Source organism: Tympanuchus pallidicinctus, unplaced genomic scaffold, assembly GCF_026119805.1.
Source record: "Tympanuchus pallidicinctus isolate F22 unplaced genomic scaffold, pur_lepc_1.0 scaffold10, whole genome shotgun sequence".
Lineage (NCBI taxonomy): Eukaryota > Metazoa > Chordata > Aves > Galliformes > Phasianidae > Tympanuchus > Tympanuchus pallidicinctus.
The window spans coordinates 4,665,087-4,683,336 of NW_026294619.1; the positions used below are offsets into that span (position 1 = coordinate 4,665,087).

Consider the following 18,250-nt stretch of genomic DNA (forward strand, 5'->3'; position numbering starts at 1 on the left):
CACATGGGTATGCATCCTTCCAGCACCAAATATGCCATCTTACGGAGAAATGAAAAATCTGTTTTCTAAAAGTGGCCCGGGCAATTTACAATCCCAACTGCTACTGTGGCCTTCTCATGCTATTCTAAGAGACAGCCCATGCACCACAGAACTGAGCACGAACAAAGCCATCAAGCCTCCTCTACAGTGAAGTTTTCCTTCAAAATAAGACCAAAACAATGAGATGAAGCAAGCACTGAATTTTCCAGACCACTGACCACGGTGGAACAGTGGATCTCGTCGAGGATCCAAACTGGGACCTCCCACTTTATTGCTCATTGCTGGATGATGCAGGCCAATGAAGTGCTCTTGAAGGTGTGGACAGTCATCTTGTGGCTGGAGAAGTTGGTGAGTGGAATCATCGGGGAGGCTGTACAGGAAAGAGCTGTCTTCTGGTCTTGAATTCGGCAACCTAATGAGGCAGACAGACAAAGAAAGAAGTTCAGCACTATTCACATATTTCCTCCTTGAAAGGTATGCTTCCTGCAGCATCTCAGCCAGCTGCACTGATAAAATGACAAACCATTCCTAAATGAGGAGAAAGATGGATATAGATGGATATACTTGTGGAGTGGGAACGAGGTGATGCAAACTGGTATCTGTGATTCTAAACCTGATGAGTGCCACAGAAGCTTGGAGGAGTTATGCCTCCTGGGGAGCATGGGAATAATGACGTGGCGTCTGAACATGAGACACTAAGTGTCTGCAGATCACCAGATCCTGGACTTCTCTTTATCAGCATCCAGCCACAGATGTTAGTTTCTCTATTTGTACTTTCCAGCCAATGCTTAAGAGCACAAGGAGGAAACGGGAAAGCCATCTCTAAAGTGAAATCACCTCTCTTTCCAACCATTAGAGGAATGAGGTGTGTGAAAAAGAGCTTAAACCAAAAAGGCTGAATGCTGGAGCATAGGTTTGTTTCCCGAGTGAACTGGAACAGACTAGGGCATGTTTGCACAAGCCACCCTAAGCATGTACTTCAATGGGCCCCACAGGATTGACTGTTTCATCCTTCCCCTTGGTAAGCCAGGACCAACCTGGTGGGCTGGTAGTCTCGCTGGGCATTCCCATTTTGCAGCACTCTCGCCTGCAGCAAGGCATTGGTCTCCTCGTGTGACTGGAATGAGAGAATGGATCTTAGCAGAGCAATGACATAAAGCAGCAGTAAGAGATTGGTGCTGATTTCTAGCAGAACCTGAACCACAAGCCAGAACGGTGAAGCTCTTACAACGGAAGATGGAAAGAGCTGGAGCTGTTTCTTTTGTAACAGAGTAGAACTAAGCACTGAAAAACTCAGATTACTTATCACTGTATCACTGGCTCACGATAACCCGATTTATACCCTCTGCTGTGGCACTGCATTTATTTTACTGTGAACATACGGAATACTCAGCATAGTCAGTCCCTGGGTGCTTTGCTCAGGAGAAACAGAAACCATTTCCATTAGGAGTAGTCTTTGCTCACTACCTCCTACTGCCCCAGGATGCCTCCTCATCACAAGTCACTGGGAGACCTTCCTGCTCTTCCCAGATCTCACGTAACTTCACTGCAATAGGGAAACTTCAAAAAGGAGCCAGTTTTGGCACTTCTGTGTGCTGCAAAAAGTGTCAAGCATGCCTGGAGAAGCCCTCCCATGCAACCATGGCCACGGCTCATGTCAAATCAGCTGTTAAATGAGGGTGTGGACATACCTGCTGCATGTCATCTGGACTGTAATCTTGGGTCTTTGTGCTCACATAGTCCACTCCTGCGGAGGGGCAGATGCCGTTCAGATGTGCCCCACTGGCATAGGGCTGCCCATTAACATAGGGATGTCCGTTGGCACGAGGAGCAGAAATGCCCCTCAGGGGCACCATTGTGTACTGGCAGGATGACACCAGCAGTCCAGCTCCTGGGAAGCCCATGTCAATGGTTTGCTCTGCAGAAAGAAGAACAAGACAGTCTGAGGCCAAAAGCAGAGGTAAAGCTGAGCTTCCTGAAGTGAACTACTGGAAATGATAGTGTTAGGCTGTCCTATCAGGCAGGTGTTTTGGCACACTAAGCATCCTCAGAAATAAATGATACAAAAGGGAAGGCAGTGCCCCTTTCCACCTCTTCTAAGTCCCAGGGTTCCTTCTTAACATGGTAAACAAAATAAGGGATGAATGTTGGCCTTTTATCTTCATGGGAGGGTTCCATTGGACATTTGGAACCTCTGCCCTTCTTTCCCTGCTTCCCAGAATGCGCAGCGTTCACGGTTTGGATGTTTGATCCAATTACATCCAGGATCATATCTAACCCACGAGGTTACATCTTGTAAATCAGCCCTCAAGAAAGGACCCTTACTCTGCTTGGACCAGGCTCTCCAAAGGCAAAAGGGGATGAAGGCCACGATGAGGAGTACGATAGAGCCCAGCACGACGCCTACGATCAAGTACGGTAGGTCGCTGGAACGGGCCACCATGGCTCCTGTCCCCAGGCCACTGTGCCCACCGCTAAGTGGGGGATGCTGCTGAGGTGCCACTGTTGAGGGTGGAAGACGACCCGGCAGACCAAGAGATTTTCGAGCTATGAAAGAAGAGACAGAGAATGAGATACAGCCATGGCAGGAGGAAGAGCAACACGCTTAAGAAATACGAGTACTGGTGTGGGTGTATGCACATAGTTAGCAACAGCATAACCAAGCCGACCTGCCCTCTTCTGCCCCGTGCCAGAGCTTAGATGACACGCTGTCAGGCAGAGATGACTCCTGCCTTGCTGTGCTCTGGACAGCAGCAGGGACAGAGTGCTGGGCTCCCGCATGTGCCCTGCAAAGCTGCTCACCTTTGGTTTCACAGATCATCACATTGCTGAACTCGCTTTCACCACCCTCATTGAAGCATTGCATCTTGATGTCATATGAGGTCTCTGGCTGCAGGTGGCTGATGGAGTGCCAGTATCTATCTCCTGAGGAGAGAACACACACACAGGGTGTCATTAGGTTCCTGTGTGCAGATAACCCACCTCTGCAGCAGGAGCCTTGTGCCTTTGGTACACAGGGCTCCTTCTGGGCACATCCTCTTACAGGAGGAACCAGCAGTTATGACCAGTGTCCAAATATCTCCTACCTTCTACCACATCCTTCTTGTAGTCGCTGTCATTGTCACTGTCTGTGGGGCGGTAGTAGATGTAAAAGCCATGGATGGGAGTGTTATTGTTGCTGGCTGGGATATACTGCAGAGGAAGAGCAAAAATTAGCAGAGATGTCTGTGTTGTCAGATCCATACTGTTCTGGGTGAGGAGCAGTCAGGATAAATGGGATGGAACAGGAGGAAGTCCCAGCAGAGGATCTCTTCCTTGTCTTGCCACTGGTTTTCACAGTAAGTAAATTTCTTCCCAGAGATCACTGATGTTTTAAACTCTCACATCTTGCTTCTGTCACACAGCAGGCAGGCCATTAATTTGGTCCTGTCCACCCCACCATTCTATACTCTGCTTCTGTGATTCTTGTTCTCTGAAGCATCAGATGGTTTAGGTTGGAAGGGACGTTTAAGATCACCTTCTTCCAACTCCCCTGCTATAGGCAGGAACACCTCTCTCTAGACCAGGTTGCTCAAAGCCTGGCCGTGTATGCCTCCCATCCAGCCTGGCCGTGTATGCCTCCTCGGGGGGGCATCCACACCTTCTCTGAGCAATCAGTTCTAATGTCTCACCACCCTCACAGTAAAGAATTTCTTCCTAATATCTACTCTAAATCTATCTTCTTCCAGTTTAAAGCCATTTCTCCTCATCCTGTTGCTACATGCCCTTATAAAACATCCCTCCCCAGCTTTCCTGTAGGCCCTCTTCAGGTAATGGAAAGTCCCCCCTGCTCAAGCCCTCTGATCATCTTCATGTCCCTACTCTGCCCCTCTTTTTCCTCAGCAAGTTACTCAGCTGGGCAAGGACAAACACACCATCACCTTGACTTCAACAAACTCATGGCATCCAGACAAAGTGCATCTGTCCTGCTATGAACCAGTGATTGTAGAAGTCACATATTTCTGATGACAACTCTGTTCCTCCCTCATCTGGGGCTGCACTGCCCCAGCTCCATGTGCTCTTGCAAGCTTTCATCTAGTATTTTATCAGCTAGTGTGTTTAAAATAACATCACTGCCCATCCTGCCCTGGAGCAATTTTGAATCAGATGTTGGGAGAGAAGAGTGTGACACATCCCTCTAAATAAGCTCTAAGCTGTTGGAAACACTTGGATCTGGGCCTGTGAGCCAAAATATCCTGCCCACTCCTAAAAGTCCTCAGGGCTGGACTGCTGTACATGATTACCAGCACTTAGAACTGCTGTTTAGCAAGTGAGAGTGAAGGACATGTCTGCTGGAAACTACTGGGGCAGACAGAGGTGCTAATAGATTCCAGGGATTTGGTCAGGAAAGCAAGCAGCCACCCCACGCATTGTTGAACAAAATGGTCAAGAACCAGAGGTTATCCACTGAAATGCCTCCCATTTACAATGCTGGATTCAGATTAAAAGATTTCCTAGGCTCTGACTTCCTGCACTTCTGCAAGCCCAGCCCTCAACGCCTGTGACAACTCTAGGACCTCCAATCCATCTGTGCTACTGACAGGCTCTGGTGTGGCAGCCTTGAAGATGTGTGAGCTGGACAAGAAGCACCTACACACTTGCTTTTTGCAGAGATCCTTCTTTCTCCCCCACAAAGCTTACCATCCACTTCAGCATGATGGTGGTCTCATTAATGGCATCTGTGAAGGTGATGTATGGTCCAGCCACCGGGCGCTCGTACACTCGGTTGTTGTGCCCAGACACCACATATGGCCGAGATGCAGCACTGGGCTCACTTTCTCCCAGGATGTTCAGTGCTCGGACACGAAACTTATAGGAAAACCCTTGGGAAGAAACGGGGAATAAAAGAAGTTTCACTAACACGGCACTGATGTATTTCAAGAGTTCTGTTGTCAACAGAGGCCAGGCTGTGGAGAGGGGGCTTTGTCTTCTCCAGAAAGTGAAAAAAACTACAGAGATGTTTTGTTTGAAGTACAAACACATTTCAGCCATGTGATAGACAGAGTCTGCTTTTATTTGTCTCTCCCAGTTCCTGTCTTGTTGGTCTAGAAGTCATGTAGCAGTTATGGGACATGGGGTAGATGGCTGGATTCAGAGATGACAGAAATTTGCCTTTACCCTAAAGCAGATATGAGATAGCATCCTTCCTCTATTGCATTGAAATTAGCTACATAAATCTCAGATAAAAGTTCTAAGCCTAAGCCGTTTTAACTGGGACATCCTTTTTCTGCTCTTTAAGTATGGGTAGGTATTTTGCTTTTCAAAGCTGTCCCACACAACGATGCCTTTTTTTCTCATGTGAAGTTCAATGGGAATTGCAAGTCCATCTGTCTTGCCTGTGGCTACAGAAAGAAAAGTTCTGTCCTATCTAGTAAATTGCAAAAACAAGACACTAATGCCTTTAGTAACTATGTCCCATAATACAGAAAAGCATGCATGAGCCTCCCTGAGGGAGGTCAAATCTATGTTGGTCTCTGCAGCTGGAGAAACTGGAGAAGCATTTGCAGCACTTCCCCATACACCTAAGGCCGGAGCTGGGGAGGCTTTGTTCTGCTCACACATGGCAGGGCTGAGTGCGACGTGACAGATGGTTCACCATCCTACAGGGACTGCACGGCTTTCCTACAGACCCCATGAAGCAGAGAACTCTTGCCTACCTTTTTCCAGGTCTGGGATTTCCACAGAGAGGCGAGAGGGAGGAATGTCACTGGTGGCCAGGACCCAGTCTCCCGACTTCTTTTGTTTCTTATATTCCACACGGAAAGACTGGATGGGAAATCCACCGTTCCCACGGGGGATCCAGGTCACATACACAGATGTCTCTGATGCCATGGAGATGGTTGGACGATCTGGTGCCTCTGGAGCTGCAAGGGCCACGAGTGGACATCAAGATACTTTTAAAATGTCTGGAGGATGCTGTAGCTCAGAGGGATTTAGGTGAAGGACAGCCTGCATCACACCCACCCACATGCTCTCTAAGTCCCAAGTGCTCTTCATTAGAGCTGGGACTCCCAGATCCTCACTCCTTTCAGTTTGTGTTCTCCAAATATCTTTTACTGCTGTTTGTATCTCACTCCTTTTCCCCTTTCCAGCTCAAGGAAGGTGTGTGCACCCATCACAGAAGAGACACCAATGAGAAGTGTGGATGAGAGTCTGGAGATAGAATGGGAGGCCTCACTGATGTGGGAGCAGCGAGCAGGGGGAGATTGACAGTGGGGACAGAAAAGAGACAGATGGGGGTAGGAGATGAAAAAGGGAAGGGCCTTGCCCAGAGCCTTACGGGACAGCCGGCTGTTGTCAGACTGGTTGCTGCTCTGAGTGCTCGTGCCTGGGTCATCCCTCTGGATTTGCTGTTCTTTGCTGGCAACAATCTCTGGTTTTGGGCGCCGGCCTGTGTAGGGTGGAGAGATGGCATCAGGGACACAGTGGTGTGGGTAAGAGTTAATTTTTGCTGTGATGAATAAAGAAAATATTCCTAGTCACAGTGCTGATGTAAATAGTCTTTGGACTCAAACAGTCCTGAGGACTCAAAGTGCTCAACTTGCAGAGAGGAACTAAAGCAACACAGTCAGATTTGTTATACTGTTGATTTATTTTTGCCCCCACTGATGTTTAATTTTCTAAAACTTTTTATTAGTTTTCTGAAAATCTTGTCACTCGATTTCTGCCTGAGCAGGAGGTAATCAGCTCAACGCAGAGCCTGAGAAGGTATGTGAGCAGCCCTCTCCACAGGGAAGGTTTCTATGTAGGGAATGCCATCTCCCACACTTTCTGGGGACAGGAAAAGCAGCACGGGGACACAGGAAGACTGAGCTGAGACTTTTGGAGCATCCTTTTGGCGGTACAGACAGCTTGGCACTAAGCAGACTGCCGGCAAGGAAGACTTGGATTTCTCTTAAAAACAGCTCAGAGAAACACCTGTCTGGAATAAATCCCAAAAGCAGATCCTTCCTCCAGGCAGTGGAAGGATTAAGCGACCTCCTGACATCTCTCTCAGGCCTATTCTCTGTGGTTCTGCAGGTGTCCAACTGAGACACCGAGAGAGGAATGAGGGCACCCCGCTGCCTCAGAGCAAAATACCCCAAGACCGTTTTGACCTTTACCAGTCCGGAAGGTCACCATGGCCGTCTGTCCCTCGCCGGCGCAGTTGTGAGCAGCCATCTCCACCTCGTAGAGGCTTCCAGGATCCAGCCTGGTGAGTGTCAGGCGGTGCTGTGAGGCTGGCACATCTCTCACTGCCCAGCTGTCTGAGGCGTTGGCCACCTGCTGGGAGAATAACGCAGGCAATGGACAGAATTAAGGCTATGCAGCCTCAGCTTGAGTAATTCTTGGCTGAACTATAATGCCCCCTGCAGGGAATGGATGCTGTATGGCTGTGCCCTAAGAAAGACGTGGAAACATATTTTGTTTTTCAGTGATGTCCCACCACCCCATACAGAGCAGGAGGGAAGGTGGGATTCTCTGCCTTCTCCCCAGCTGCAAGGATAATATTATTGCAGGCAAACACACAGGATGCTGAGGTGACGTGGTGCCGAAAGCAGCATTAGCAATGCAGGCAACGCGACGGAACGGAAATGCCAGGATTCAGCCATATCATTCATCTTCTCCAAGGGTTTGACACTGACTGATTAATGCCTGCCTCATTTTATTTTTATTCCTGAGCCCACAGAGCTCTGAGGCCAGGGAGGGGAGTCCTGAAGACTGCTAAGCATCCAGGAAAGAAAAAGTGAAATTCTTAAGAAACAAAGATAATAACTACACAGCATCTGACTGCTTGCGGGCTGCTGACATTTTAGGGTCAGTGTAGGAGCAGGGAGAAGAGACATCCGTATATGCTTTGGAGAGGAAAAACAGACCCTTGCCCAGACAGTTTTAAGCCTCCTGTCAGAAGGTTTTACTTTCCTCGGCCATTTCTCACACAAAGAGCCTTTTCTTTTGTCGCTGAATTGATTCCTTCCCTCTCCACACACATGCTTTTCCAGTCAGAGATGTTTAAACCAGATCATTATATAACTTGATTCTACAGATCTCTTATAGAAAGAGACTCTCTAAACAAGTTTGAGGGTTATTGGGACTAATTCCTTTCCACACAATCCTTCAGCATCTCAAGAAAGAGTCTCCAGCTGAGAATTTGGACTACACTGAAAACATATTACTGCAAACTGCAGTGACCCACGATGACCTCCACTGCCCTACAGCCCCTTCCAGGTGAAGCACTGAAAAACAAGTAAAATATGGACAAACTCCAGCCTGCAAGCCAATATTGCATACAGAATTGCCTGTTACATGATACACCACTGGGGAACAAATCTCTTCTTGGCAGACTACTAGACCCTATGCAGTCTGGTGAGGCTTTTGGCATCTTTTGTTTTTGAAACTTGCCCCATTGTGTTCTTGTGTTGGCATCTTCTGCCTTTGCTTTAAAGAGTTATTTAAAGCAATGGCTAGCTGAAACCCTCAGCCTTAGTTTTGTTTAGAAAGAAATCAGCAATGTGGGGGTGTTACCACAGCCTCCTGTTATACCAGTCAAAAAATTCTGGGAAAAGAGATAACATATATTCACATATAATCAAAAATGGTGGCTTGCAATGGCTGGGAATCCCAAACATACCAGAACTGAAATTTATTCAAAGTCCATTGCAAAACCAATCTCTCTACTGCAACCATCTGTGTACCCAAAGGAAATACAGGCTTTTTCTCCCATGCTCCCAGTAAAATGACAAGAAGTACTCTTCACCTCGTTAGCAGAATTTTTACTTCAATGGTGCTTTGCTTTGCTACTTAGAAAATCTGCTGGGTAACGGCTCTGCTCGCACCCTGCCTGCTGGGCTGAGAAGCACTGCAGAAGGCAGGAGCCTTCAGGCTCAGCGGGGCTCAGCACTGCTCCATGCACCACGGCGTGTCACCAACAAGTGCTTTACAGTGCACTGCTTTTCAGCCTCCAGAATAAAGCTATCAGGAAGTGGTAGTTTAGAAGCTTCCCAAAGGAGTTAGCACAGCTATGAGAGCCAGAAAGGCACTGGTGTGTGCACACACACTCTCTTCATTTCAAGGCTGACACACACACCCCTACCATCTTTCCTCGCATTTGTCCCACTGACCCGCACTGCAGTGAGCAGTGTGTGCCCATGTCCCCAGTGCACTGTCCGCAGGGCATGCGACAAGGCCACCAGCCACACCAGAGAATAGCATGAAAGAAAGATGGAGCAGGGCAAAACAGCAATACCTTGCGATGCTTCACCACGTAGTAGAGGATCGGGGCCCTGCTGTCGGGTCGGGGTCTCCACACTAGGTCATAGCTGTCTGTTTTGGATGTCCGGGGAGAACTGAGGATGATGGGGGCCTCGGCTGGAGACACCAGCTCCTTGTTGGCTGAGCACTGCGGAGACGCTACCAGTGGAGTGGTCACAGGCTTTGGTGGACTACCTTTATCCAAAGGCAGCTTTAAGGCACCGTCCCTGGAAGACGGTGTTGGAGGCTGAGCTGAACCCAGCTGGGTATCTTGCCCAGGGTTGAGGGTAGCTCCTGAAAGACGAGATGCTGAGAGTAAGTGAGTGGTGCAGGCAGAGTAAATGTGTGATCCAGGCTGCAATGCAGACAGAGCTAAGAGAAGCCCCCTGAATCCTCTTACAAATCTGGAGCTATTCACCTACTGCATCACCGATAACTAAGAGGTATCAGGTCCCAGGTGGTGCTGCCTACTGGGCCTCTCCAAAAAGTGTCAGAAACAAACTTTCCTTCTCCTGGTACAAACATGACATGACTCACCGGAGCCTCTCCCAGGACAGCTCTGTGCTGTCCTGGGAGGCTCAGGCTCAGGGGGCTTCCTCTGAGAGCCCCTCTGACCCTAGGTAAGTTCAGCATGGTCCAAGGGAGGAGATAGCATCTCAAAACCATTCACAGTGCAGGATGAAACAGAAGGAAGAGCGCAGCAGCCCAAACCCAAGCAGGAGGGTTACACACCAATCTTCTCCTCCTCTCTGCTCGTTTGCTGTTCATTGGCCTCTAGCACTGAATGACCACAAGCTTCAATGAAGGGACTCACCTGGCTGGGCCGTCCTCAGCTGCACCATGGCTTGTGCACTTCCAACCTCATTCTCTGCCATGCACTGGTAAATGCCATCATCTTCAGGCCCCACACTGACCACCCGCAGCGCCCGGCGGGACAGCCGGAGCCGGTGGCTGGCAGACAGGGGCACAGCGTTGCGCAGCCACATGACTGAAGGCTGGGGGTTCCCTCGCACCTCGCAGGTGAACTTGGCACTCTGGCCCCAGGGTATGATCTGCTGGGACAGCTCCATCGTGACCTCTGGGGGCTCTGAGAGGGGAAAAGCACAATAATGATGACCACTTGGCAAGGAGCATGGCACAGTCCTGGCTTTGCACTCTCCTTTCTGGTAGGGAAGAGAGCGAAGGGATGGATGCTCGACCCTTCCTGCCAGCTCTGCTACCTTTATGGGGTCCCACATGGATCTGGTTTGTTACAGCAGCACCCACGTGAACCAGGAGAGATGGCCTAAGGCCAGCTTCCCCTCTCAGTCACATAGTGACAGCAGGGACCTATGAGTCCCTTTTTTCTTAGCTGAAACAGTACTCTGCAAAGGTTGCACTTGTGCCAACAACACTCTGACACTTGGATGACATGCAGTCCAACAAAACATGGGCTTACCTTCCCTGAAGTTTATAAGAAGGGGATAGATATGTGGTAGAAATACCTAAGCTGTGGTGTTCTTTCTATTTCTCACCCCACAAACAGCTTCCCTACCGAACAAAGTGAAAAGCAAAACTCTCTTATGCCTTCCCTATACTAATCTCAAATACGTCTGAGAAAGAGCCAGTCCTCCACCAAAAAGTGTTGGAGCAAACCCAGTGACACAAGGGACAAGAGATGAGCTTCCCCATGGGAGGGGGAAGCTTATGCTGGCAACCTGGAAGGAAGAACCTTTTGCCTTCAAGATAGAATTTATCCCATCTCCTAGAAACTGGAACTACAGGCATGGTGTGACTTACACTGTGGTTTATCCAGAGAGAGGAAAAGTACCGCAGCATTAGTACTTTTCCCTGAAAACTGATGAGAAAGTCCCACCCCTCCGGAAACAAGAGCTACAGCTGCACTCACCAAACACCTGCACATTGTAGAAGATGAATGCTGCTCCAGCCTCACCAACCCCATTGTCAGCTGTGCAGCTGTAGGTGCCCGAGTCCTCCTCGCTAGTGGGGTCAATCAGAAGGTTGCTGAGCAGGAACCGTGTCTTATTGTACGCTGAGACACTGGAGCCATCTTTGGCCCAGGTGACACGGGGCGGGGGGATCCCACTGGCCACACACTCCAGGATGAGGCTTTGGCCTTTGGTGACGATGATGGTCTGAGCTTCAGGCGGGTAGATTATCCGAGCGGCCTCCGCTGTGGAGCCTGGGAGTAGAGGAGCAAGGAGGTAATAGGAAGGAAGGTGGCAAAGCAGGACAAGAAGGCTGTTCTTTAAAAGATCTGTGCATGCAACAAGTGCTTTTGCTGACAGACTAAGGGCCTTTACTCATGCATCACCAAGAGTAAGTCCTGAAGAGGTATGGCAATCCCAAGGCTGCACACGCAAACCCTGGGAGCAGACCCAGGGCAACTCTCCTGCAAGAAATGGGTTTTCTCAGCAGCTGCTAATGTCAGTTCACACCAAAACCCAGCTAGAATAGCACTTTGTATATGCTCCCTGGACTGAAATTGGTAAGAAGGTGACATGCAATGAAAGGAGAGCAACGTACGTCTCACGCGGAGCCTCTCACTGGAGACTGAGGTTTTCACCTCCTGTGTTACAGGGTTGTAGGCAGCACATTTATAAGTCCCCTCATCCTCTTGGCTAGCATTGACAATCTGAAGGTTCCCGGATGGCATGATAAGGTAATTGTCTGTAGGGAGAGAAGAGGAGATGGCTCATGGCTCAAGATGTGGCACCTGGATGAAACAGTACCCTAAGAGAAAAGGTGGACAAGTGAGAAGGAAAAAAAACCAATGGGATAACACAAACAGCACTGAAATAAGCCCTTTTTGTTCACGCATCAGGAGGAGATATGATGCAGTTGTGGGAGAAAAAGTGCTGCAGGTGAAGCTAGCTTGTAACAAGTATGTATGGTAGATGAGAGTGAAGCTGCAGAATTTAGATCCAAATTTTAAGAATTCCCCCAGGTTCAGAATCATCTTCATCCAGGGACTGGGCTGGAAGAATACTTCATGGACATATGGAGACGCTCAATGAAGAGTAATGTGGTTCATCACCTAATTCTACTTCCTTTCCCCAAGCTTCCTTCTGCATGCTGGTGTTACACCTGATCCTCAGTCCCAGGCAGTGGGAACACATGGAGCCTTGTCAGAAACCCTCAAAGAACCCGCGCTCAGATCAGCCAAAAAGAGTACAGCTGAAGCCATGGGGATGCAGTGGCATAGAGCTTTGTGGTGCTCACCTCGGGAGGCCTCCAGCCACTCATGCTTCACGCTGTAGCGGACCTGGGCCTTGGGATGGCTTTCGGGCAGGTCACAGGCGATGACAGCTGTATTGCCTTCATCCACCTCAATCACGTGAGGGCCATCAAACTTGAAATCCTTGAGATCTGCAAAGGGAACAAACAGGACATCTCAGCTGGCACAGCACCCAGTTCATCCTTTCCCCACAGACATGGGGCTGCTTCGCCACTGTGCCAGCAGAGGACCGCTCCATCCATGGCAGCAAGGGAAACTGGCCCCATATCAGAGCTATATTTTTCTTCACCTTCCTACAAAGCATGTAAATTAAAACACAGCTTCAAGAGAAGCTGCCTGTTCCATGGCTGAAGAACTGGGTGTGAAAAATCCTGGCCTCAAAGTAAAAACGGAGCCAACTTACTGTAGCACTGAGGGCAGCCAAAAGCGGTCCTTCTACACCTCCTAGTTCCAGCACAGCTGCTGTTCCACTACTGAACAGTCAATGCTTTAATCACCATTTTGGGATGCCTCAGGGGCGTGCAGACACTGGGTGGCAAGAGGCAAAAAGGTGGGATACCAGGGTGATCATGAGGACGGAAACCTTCTACACGCTCCTCAAAGGCATCACCCCCAGCTCTGCGCATCACCACGACCTCTTCCACCACCTGAAGAGGAGGGCACTCATTCTCAAACCCTGTGCTATGGAGCATGAAGCCCTGCACTGTCAACGGCTCAGCCATCCCTTCCGACGGTATCCAGGTGCATGGTGCCAGTGCCCGTGGGCAGTTTGAGGAGCTGGGGAGCAGAAGGGCTTGTGGAAAGCAGACTCGGTGCAGTCTGCCCTTGGCAGCCAAGCCAGCAAAAAATGTGTTTTTGTTCTCTGCGAAAGAGAGCAGCGCTCCAAGAGAAAGAGACAACGCTGGCTCCGAGCTTCTCCCACCCACAGTCACAGAAAAGTGACATGAAATTTCTCAAGCAGACTTTCTGATTAAAGCAAGATCCTTTATGGGGTTTAAATAAAAACCAGCCCTCTTGGCAGGGTGGCGAGAAAGCCTCCCCGAAGGCGGCGCGGAGGGGCTGTCGGGCGGCTGCTTGAGGAGCGAGTGTTCCCGTGCCCGGATTCGAGGGGAGGGGAGTGGGCCGAGCAGGGGAGGGGGAGGTTTTGCAATGTCATAAAAATGATTTGCAGCGAACATGCTTCATACTTTTGGAATTTCTTGGCATCGTTCAATTAAAAAAAAAATACTAAAAAGAAGGAATAAGGGTGAACTTCAGAAATGCCATTAATCCTTTAAGACAAGCCGAGGAGGGGAGCCATGTTTCCACTGGGTATTAAAGCCAGATGAAGATTAACTCTTAACTTGTGAAGAGCTGGCGGCAACCCGCTCTCTTCCAGCAAGGAAAGTTGCTGCCGGGGAGGGGAAGGGTGCCGGGTAGTTTCTCTTCTTCGCTTTCCTACCCCATCAAGGAATAAAATAGCAGGAGCCACAGAAATGGAAAGATGTGGAGAAGAGCCTGCACACATCACACATACTTCTCTGATCAACAAAATATAAACGAGCATCAGGAAAATTAATGTGCGCCTTGGTGGTCTGGATTCATCACAGCCAAATTAAGATTCTGGAGCCAAGGCATAGGCTCCAGCAACTCTGGCAGGGATCTGCACATGCACACACATATGCACACACACCAACCCCAGAAAGCAGCCCCACAGCCACGCCAAGAGCTCTATACCCATGTGGGGACCCTCGGAGTGGCCTCACGGAGGATGGCTGCAGGGGGGTCCTTCACACGCAACCCCCCAGCAGCTTACACAGCTGCAGATGCCCCTCAGAGGGGACCAGGGCCTGTGGCTCTCCCTGCTTCCCTTGGGCCACTTGCAGAGAGGATGAAGAAATGGGGCCAGAGGGCCCAATAGACATGGAGGGAGAATAAGGCAAAAGGATGAGAGATTTTCCAATATGCAGGCATAAAAGATTCCTGCCGTACTATTGCCCTGAATTCTTGCTCCCTCACAGGGAATGAGCCAAGCTACTTGCCAGTGAGTTTTGCCTGCAGGTGGTCACAGCTCCCAGTTAGTTCCCCCTCCGCCACATGCATTGTAACAGAGCTACCTAATCAGACAGCTGCTTCACCCCGAGGGCTTCATGCAAGCAGGAAAAACTGCTTATCCTTTCCACGGCTGCAAATCCCGGCTGTGCTGGGATAACAGGATTTATTATTATTGTTATTTTGTTCTCGCATGTGGCAGGGAGTGCAAGCAAAGGCCACTCCTTGTGTCCATCCGCAGCCTGTGAGGAGGCACGAGGAGGGTCAACCCCACAGCTGCCCAGCCGCTGTCATCGAGAGTGAAATCAGCTGAATCCTGAGATGGGGGGCAAAGCAGCAGGATGGGTGAGACGGATCGGATTAAATGAATGGGAGGTCATAAATAACTCTGAGAAGGAGCAGTAGTAAATAGAAAGCAGGCCCTCAAGGTGAAAGTTCTCTCACTGCCCCCAGGGCACACCCATGCTGCCTCCAGCCTCTGGCATCCTGAAACCTTGTTCTCCCTCAGCTCCTCACCACCCCCAGACATCTCACAGCGCTTGTGCCAGCCCTACAGAGGCTCACGGAGCCCCACCTGTGTTTTCCTTCTCTCACCTCCTCACACCCCTCCTGCCCCCAGGGCTGGACCCCCTAAGCCGACTCAGCAAATGCTTTTCCAACCTGCAAGAGGCCTCCTCCCTACCAGCACCTCTGGGGAGCTGTCATCAGAGAGGCCAAGGCAAAGGAAAATGAATAGGGCCAGTTTCAGCAAGCAGCTGCAAACTCCTCAGGGACCCCCAGCCCGACCCCGTGCAGGGTCACTGCCCACGAGTGCTGCATCTTGGCTTTCCCCACGTGTGAGCCTCCCCATTGCATCCCCAGGGTGCACAAGCATTCCTCTCATCCCTGGCTGCTGGGTCATGCTTTGGGGATCCACTACAGCAGGTGCTTCCCTTTGCTTCACCCCAATTATTTTTTCGGTTTTAAATGTCATGGCTATCCATTGCAGGATAGCTCTTGAGCTGAATGCATGGATTTTTTCATGAATACTGTGAGTTGCTTGGCTTTTACTACCTCTGACTGCTCTGCCAGCCAAGCACTTCAGCATGCTTTTCCCTGTGAGTTACCACAGGATCCAAGGAGACCCTGCAAAACTAGGCATGAAGGGCCCGGGACACTCTAGGGTACTTCCTCCAAAGGAGGAGAAAAAGGAGTGCAAGCAGCCAAAAAGTTGGGCAGAAGATGTTACCTAAGTCCCTCAAAATCTAGCAGGACACTTTCTCCCGTGACTTCAGATCTGCTTCCAAAATAAACCTAAGCCATAATCTCAAAAATACATTCTTTCCCTCCTGCTTTCATATTCACAATCCAATTTCACTCTAGCATCTCTGAAAGTCATTTCTGGATGAGGCTGAGACTTTCTGAGGGTTTCTTTCAGTCCAGCAGGTGATCTGGAAGAAGCCCTAAGGACCAGTGGCAATGCCAACCTGCCAGGTCTTCCCTCTCCGTGCAGACCTTGGTCTCCCCCAAACCAGCTCACAGCAAGGCCCTACAGGTGAGGAGCAGGCTTGACAGCTTGTGGTGCATGTGCTATCACAGCTATCCATCTCAGTCCCACCGCAAATCAGTGTCCTCTCTTATTTTAAAACCACTGCAGAGCCACTGATGTGAGCAGTGTCCGTCTCATGGACATAAACCTGGTTGTCTGAACCCCCTCAGAAGGTTTCTCTCCTACACCTCCAGCCCCACGTCTTTCCTGGGTCTGCCTGGTCTCTCTTCATCCCTAGATTTCCAAGTTTTCCCTGTCCAAGTCTGCCATGGTGAATAGGACATGGCCCCTATTTCCCTAGGAGGACAGGGGATCCACAGTGCCTAGCAAAGAGCCCCTCTGGTGCTGTAGGACATATCTGCTATTCACCAGCGATGCCAGACCCAAGGAGGCGTATCAAACAGACATGCTTTGCTGTAGAATACAGAGCAGGTTGTGGTGGGCTGGAGTGAAGAGAAAAAGAGAAAAGAAGAGCAGCCTAAGAATGAAAAGATCAGGCTGAAGAGCTGTGCACACCCCGCTCTCCTAAATGCAAACCATGCCCTAGGTAATCCCATCCACCTCTCCCTCCTCTACTTCCCTCTATCAGGCCACCAGTGCACACAACGCCCTTTCTGCTCTGGAATGTGTTCTCCGAAACTTAATCTCGGTGCAGAGCTCAGGCCAAATCCCTTAACATATTCAGCCCCGTGACAATCCCCTCCCACCCCACTTTGGAGCGCAGCAACTCTCCTTCACCTCCTCCTCCCACTCAGCCTGGCCTAAACATTTCACTTCTGATTAATGTATCAGTGACAAGCCAATAGCTCTTGGCTTTAAAGCCAAACCAGCCCCTACTTTGCACAAACATCTTCACTTCTGCACTTTCTTATGGCTTAGCCCCAAGCTCCCCTTGTGCCAGGAAGATGAAGCAGTGCTGTCACTGCTAAAGGATGGAGGTCTCTGTAGCACAGACCTGCTCCACCAAACATTGCACAGGACTCAGAGAGGATCAGACTCTCAGGTGCCCAAACTAGGGTGGTCCACACGGAGCCTCCCCAGGGAGCAGTGGTGAGGATCACGTCAGAAATCCTGAAGCTCAGAAAGGAGGTGGCTCACAGTGGCCAGGTCACTGTGACCTTGCAGGGAGAGAAAAAAGCCCGAGGAAGGAGGAGCTGGCAGAAGTTAAGTGACAAACAGCAACAGGTACTTTCTGGAAACCTCAAGAAGTCAGCAACCAGAAGGGGCAGCATGGCAGTAAGGGAACCAACCACATGTCAGTTAGGAACTTCCAGCTCTTTACGATCATGTAAAAACTTGCTGTGGGACAGGTGGGCCAATGAACTGCTTTGAAATGAGCTGTTTTGGAAAAACACTGAATACATGTGTTAGAATATAAAATCCTTGCTTGGGAAAATAAAGGGAATCTTTTGCACAAGAATTTCACATGAGAATTCTGTGTTGTGTTGCTAGCATGCGACAGTAGGCAGCCTACTGTGCAGAAGGACTGCATAGGTTATGGCTGGGCCATGACACCACAGCCAGTCCATGGTCTAAAGTGCAAAGAAATGACCTGAAAAGTGAAAGGAGCCCTCCCTGCATGCCAGAGTGAACAACTGAAGTTAGATGAATCTCTCCAGATAGGCGAGTGGAGGCTTGAATAATGCACAGGATGGCAGCGTTACTCACTAGCCAAGGTGACCACTGCGGGGACACTGGCAATGACTCCTTCGGGCACACGAGCAATGCACTGGTATCGCCCCACGGTGTGGTTATTGAGAGCTGTGATAATGAGTTTTCCTTGCTCGATGTGGATCCCCAGCACCTCATCTGATCCATCCAGCTCCTTTCCATTCAGTCTCCAGGTGAGGTTCACTCCTGGAGGGTCTACGACACACCCCAGGCTGACCGGGCCCCCAGGCTTCTGGACAGTGGAGGCAGGCTGCACAGTAACTTGCAGAGATTCACCTGCACAGAGAAAAAGAAAGGGAAAGGAGAAAGCCCCATGAGTCTCAGCAAAAGAAAAGATTGAGGAAAAAAACTGCAAAACTGCTGTACCCCATTGTTTCTATTTGTGCCTCATGCTCTCCTTAGCACCACACATACACCCCCTACACTTTGGAAACATACATCAGCCCCATTTCTTCTTGGCAGCACCAAGCAGA

General features: G+C 49.8%; 1 protein-coding gene across 6 annotated transcripts in view; it reads right to left on the minus strand.

Annotated features, from left to right (window-relative positions):
• Positions 1 to 18,250, minus strand: part of BOC (BOC cell adhesion associated, oncogene regulated) — a 44,406-nt gene that overhangs the window by 978 nt on the left and 25,178 nt on the right. For 3 of the 6 annotated variants that reach the window (XM_052704983.1, XM_052704974.1, XM_052704986.1), the window contains exons 3-18: positions 17,775 to 18,053; positions 12,532 to 12,678; positions 11,836 to 11,979; positions 11,198 to 11,491; positions 10,124 to 10,396; positions 9,305 to 9,603; positions 7,176 to 7,344; positions 6,359 to 6,469; positions 5,736 to 5,942; positions 4,720 to 4,901; positions 3,126 to 3,231; positions 2,842 to 2,964; positions 2,365 to 2,586; positions 1,731 to 1,957; positions 1,077 to 1,156; positions 258 to 451 (exon numbers count right to left, since the gene is read on the minus strand). In XM_052704983.1, the coding sequence (XP_052560943.1) occupies positions 258 to 451; positions 1,077 to 1,156; positions 1,731 to 1,957; positions 2,365 to 2,586; positions 2,842 to 2,964; positions 3,126 to 3,231; positions 4,720 to 4,901; positions 5,736 to 5,942; positions 6,359 to 6,469; positions 7,176 to 7,344; positions 9,305 to 9,603; positions 10,124 to 10,396; positions 11,198 to 11,491; positions 11,836 to 11,979; positions 12,532 to 12,678; positions 17,775 to 18,053 (3,057 nt within the window). The remainder of the gene's footprint in view (positions 1 to 257; positions 452 to 1,076; positions 1,157 to 1,730; positions 1,958 to 2,364; positions 2,587 to 2,841; positions 2,965 to 3,125; positions 3,232 to 4,719; positions 4,902 to 5,735; positions 5,943 to 6,358; positions 6,470 to 7,175; positions 7,345 to 9,304; positions 9,604 to 10,123; positions 10,397 to 11,197; positions 11,492 to 11,835; positions 11,980 to 12,531; positions 12,679 to 17,774; positions 18,054 to 18,250) is intronic. The other 3 variants (XM_052704975.1, XM_052704976.1, XM_052704977.1) reach the window with 3 other exon arrangements.